Genomic DNA, 3,924 nt, shown 5'->3' on the forward strand with positions numbered 1-3,924 from the left:
TCTAGTTGGATTTCGAATTTTGGCTCTCTACATTGTACAGGACGAGCTCCTTCCATCAGATTAAGATTGTTCAAAAACCCAATAGCTCAATCCAACCTAGTGGAACACAGTCCAATTCAGTCCTAAACCAAATTGGTCCAATTCAAACAAAACCAATTAACCCATACTTTTTATTTGAGTTGGATTGAATAAGAGAGACTGAGTTATTAGAGATTGAGTTATTAGACAATTTGATCTAGTCTGGTCCACAATTGTATTATCATATTCATAAGTAGTTCTTCCCTTTCTATTCTAATGTTCGTATAGCAATCTTTGCCACTTGCTTCTTCAAAGAAGAATTACTCAAATCCATGTTCACGAAGTTGACTTTATATCTTTCTTCGCTTCATATCTCTATTGTAGCCATGATAAGCGCATACAAATGACTCGTTGGCTCTCCCTCCCATTATTATGCTTGCATGGGTTCCCATTCTCCTCTTTGTTCTGTCACAGATCCCATTTCTTCTCACTGCTACTTTTCTACTTATTGAAATGTATTTAACAGGAAAGTGGAGCCATGACCCTTATATATATAATGCTATACTTTATGTATAATACCCTGTAAAATATTGATTTCTCAATGTATTCATTGCCATCTTTTATTTTTTAATAATAAATTGTAGTTTTTTGCTTTTATTTTGTGATTTATTTAATTAATTATTTTATTTTTTTGGGGTTAATTTATTCTCATTTTCTTACGAGTTCAATGTGGTTGGTTTGCTTGAAAATAAGAGGTTAATGTGCATTTTTATTGCTGAATTATTTTTTGAATAATACTCAATAGTTTAAACTATTTGTTGTAGCAATTTTGCTACTAAAGTAAATAAACTGCAGTATATTTAATTTGTCCTTGACGTTAAATACATTAATGTTGATTCTTAAAAATGTTGACTGAAATTTAAATTTAATTGAAAATGCCACTTATCATGCCAAGTTGATACAAGTTAAGTTGCATTTTTTACTACTTTTAATTACTTTGAGGATGAAATTGCTATGATACAAATAGTTTAGGACATCATGTGCTCTTCAAAAAATAACTCAGAAGCAAAAATGCACCTTAATTTAAATCCATTTCACATGATAGGTGCCATTTTCATTCAAATTTAAGTCACACTTAGTATTTTTAATGATTAATATTGGGATATTTAATGTTAGAAGCAAATATGTTACATTTTAATTATTTAAGAGTGAAATTGTTACAATAAATATTTTAAGACACTGTATACCCTTTGAAGAATAATTAAGGAGCAAAAAAGTACCAAAGAAAAACAAAAACAAAAAGAACAAAAAGAACGAAAACGTGTTTGCCGTGATCGCTCAAAATCTTGCAATATAACTAACCCTCTTTTTCCCCCTTCATGCAACTAATAACATGAAGATTTCTCCTTCGAATCAAGTCTATCAAAATTTATTTATTTATTTTGTTTGATTTTAAAACGAACCCTTCCACCATTAAGATCTAGACTCGCTCTCCTTCCCGCGAAAGCCTCATCTCTTTCTCTCTCTTCTCTCCCCCCCCCCCCCCCCCTCTCTCATAGTGATCACAATGCCATGAAGAACCTCCAAACTGATGATCGATGTCGAGCAATTCGCTGCCGCCATCGCATCTCTCTAATACATCGCCGACGAACCCTACCGGCTATGATTCCACTTCGAAGATATCATCGCCGGCATCCTCCAGAGCCAAGCTCCAGAAAAGTCCTCCGATTCCGAATCGGTGGACTGCGATAGAGGATGAAGGCGAGCAAAGGAACGAGGAGGCGGTACGTAAACTAGAACAGGAGCGAACCGAAGAAGCTAATCCTACGATTTTGCTTGCATCCTCTTTAGGGCTCAATCACATTCGGACTCGCTCGGCTTCTTCGCCTCTTCGGTTTCCGTCCTTGGCTGGCGCGTCTCCCAGTTCGAGCAAGGATTGCATCGGAACTGAGGATCGAATTGTAGTTTCAACGGATTTGGGTACAAGATTATTATAAACAAAAATAGTATTAGTCGTTATATATTTGGCATATCTTTGCTTTTCAACCTCACCGATGAAACGATTACTGATAACTGCATATTACTACTTGTGTGGTGATTTTTCTCCTCTTAGGAAAGAGAATATATGGAACTCAAAGTAAATTATCGAGAGCTCCTTCCCATGCTGTTCCTCTCACGCAGGTGATAATACTGTCTTTATCAATTCGGAATTATTATTCAACAAAGTTGTTTCAACTCAATTATTTTCTAGCGAGTTAGAGATGTGTAGGTAGCTATCAGGTTTCTCACGTTGCATTTCAAATAGGGTAACGATGACATATTTGCCAAAGAATTGCAGTCCCCGCGCGTTCAAGCAATACTGCGCGTCACAAGTGGACGCAAGAAGAAACCTATCGATTTCAAAAGCTACTCTCATGAGCTCAACTCAAGAGGAGTCAAAGCTTTCCCAGTTTGGAAACATCGTGTATTCGGGCATATCGAGGTACTTTTGATTCCTGTATGAGGAGTTTTTGTTTCAGTTATTTATTCATTGACATGTTCTACTCTGGTAAAATGATATATTGAGAGTGTTATTGCATGAATTTGTACAAGACTTATATTTTTTTTTTATTTTCTATTTTTCGCATATACTATACATAATCACTTTTTAACATGAACATTTCAGGAGGTTGAGGTTGCAATCAGAACTAAGTTGGAAAGCTGAAGGAAGAAGTAGATTCTGACCTAAGTGCTTTTGCCGGAGATTTGGTGGGACTACTGGAAAAAACTTTGGGGTCTCATCCTGAATGGAGAGAGCTTGGAGGATCTGTTAATTGTTGCCCAACAATGTGCAATGATGTCGCCCAGCGAGTTTTGGATGAACTGCGAAGCCATTGTTCAGAATTTAGATGACAGGCGTCAAGAGTTACCGATGGGGATTCTCAAGCAAGCTCATACACGCCTACTGTTTATCCTCACTCGATGCACACGTCTCGTGCAGTTCAACAAAGAGAATGGCTATGAACAAGATCACATTCTGGGTCTTCACCAACTCAGTGATCTTGGCATTTATAGAGAGCAAATTTTGCATGCTGTAGAACATAAATCCATTGGTGGAAACGAGATGGCTGAGGAACAGCGAACCAAGTCTGCAGTTAAAGAACCAGACAGTCAGATAACTCAAATTCAAACTGATCGGAATGTGAATACTGCAACTGACACTTCCAGAAGTGGTGATTCAACTGGAAGCGGCTATAAGATTTCATCCTGGAAAAAGTTTCCTAGTCATATTGAGAAAAAGAGTGAATATAAAGGTCAGGATGCCGAAGATTTGCCGTCGAAGGAAGAACAGGATCAGGTTCATGTCAAAGAAGAAAATGTCGAAAACGTGGATACTGATTCATCCAATCCTGAACAGTCAGAAACTATCCTCCAGAGCTCAAAAGGTACACGGGGATTCTGGGGAGATCCCCACAATCTAACATATGAGAACTCAATGATCTGCAGAATATGTGAGGTGAAATACCAATTGTGTATGTGGAGGAGCACTCTCAAATATGCACTATTGCCGATAGATGTGATTTAAAAGGTCTTAACGTGAATGAACGGCTTGAAAGATTTGCCGAAACTATTGAAAAGATAATCGAATCATGGACACCAAGAAGCACACCTAAAAGCACCCCAAAAAGTACCCCAAAAAGTACCGACGGTCCTGGAGAAAGCTTTGAGAATGCGAGAGTATCTACTTCAAGTTTGCATGATGAGTTCAATGATTTATCTCTCGTGAGAAACAGCTTATCTCGTCGAGGCTCAGAAGACATGCTTGATTCTGTTCCCGAAGCTGACAATACTTTTATTAAGGATGATCTGAACCTTTTGCCAAAAGTGTCATGTGAAAATATTTCAAACACGATCAATGCTCAAAGA

General features: G+C 37.5%; 1 protein-coding gene across 1 annotated transcript in view; it reads left to right on the forward strand.

The window, feature by feature from the left end:
- The first annotated feature begins 1,593 nt into the window (after window positions 1-1,593).
- The window catches only part of LOC129315339 (probable serine/threonine protein kinase IRE), a 22,490-nt gene continuing 20,159 nt past the window's right edge, over window positions 1,594-3,924 (forward strand). The window contains 3 exon segments of the mRNA XM_054958971.1: window positions 1,594-1,998; window positions 2,132-2,199; window positions 2,324-2,500. Of these exon segments, the coding sequence (XP_054814946.1) occupies window positions 1,617-1,998; window positions 2,132-2,199; window positions 2,324-2,500 (627 nt within the window). The 5' untranslated portion in view covers window positions 1,594-1,616.

Source organism: Prosopis cineraria, unplaced genomic scaffold (assembly GCF_029017545.1).
Source record: "Prosopis cineraria cultivar Desert tree isolate PC_DT_omini unplaced genomic scaffold, ASM2901754v1 PC7, whole genome shotgun sequence".
NCBI classification, from domain to species: Eukaryota; Viridiplantae; Streptophyta; class Magnoliopsida; order Fabales; family Fabaceae; genus Prosopis; species Prosopis cineraria.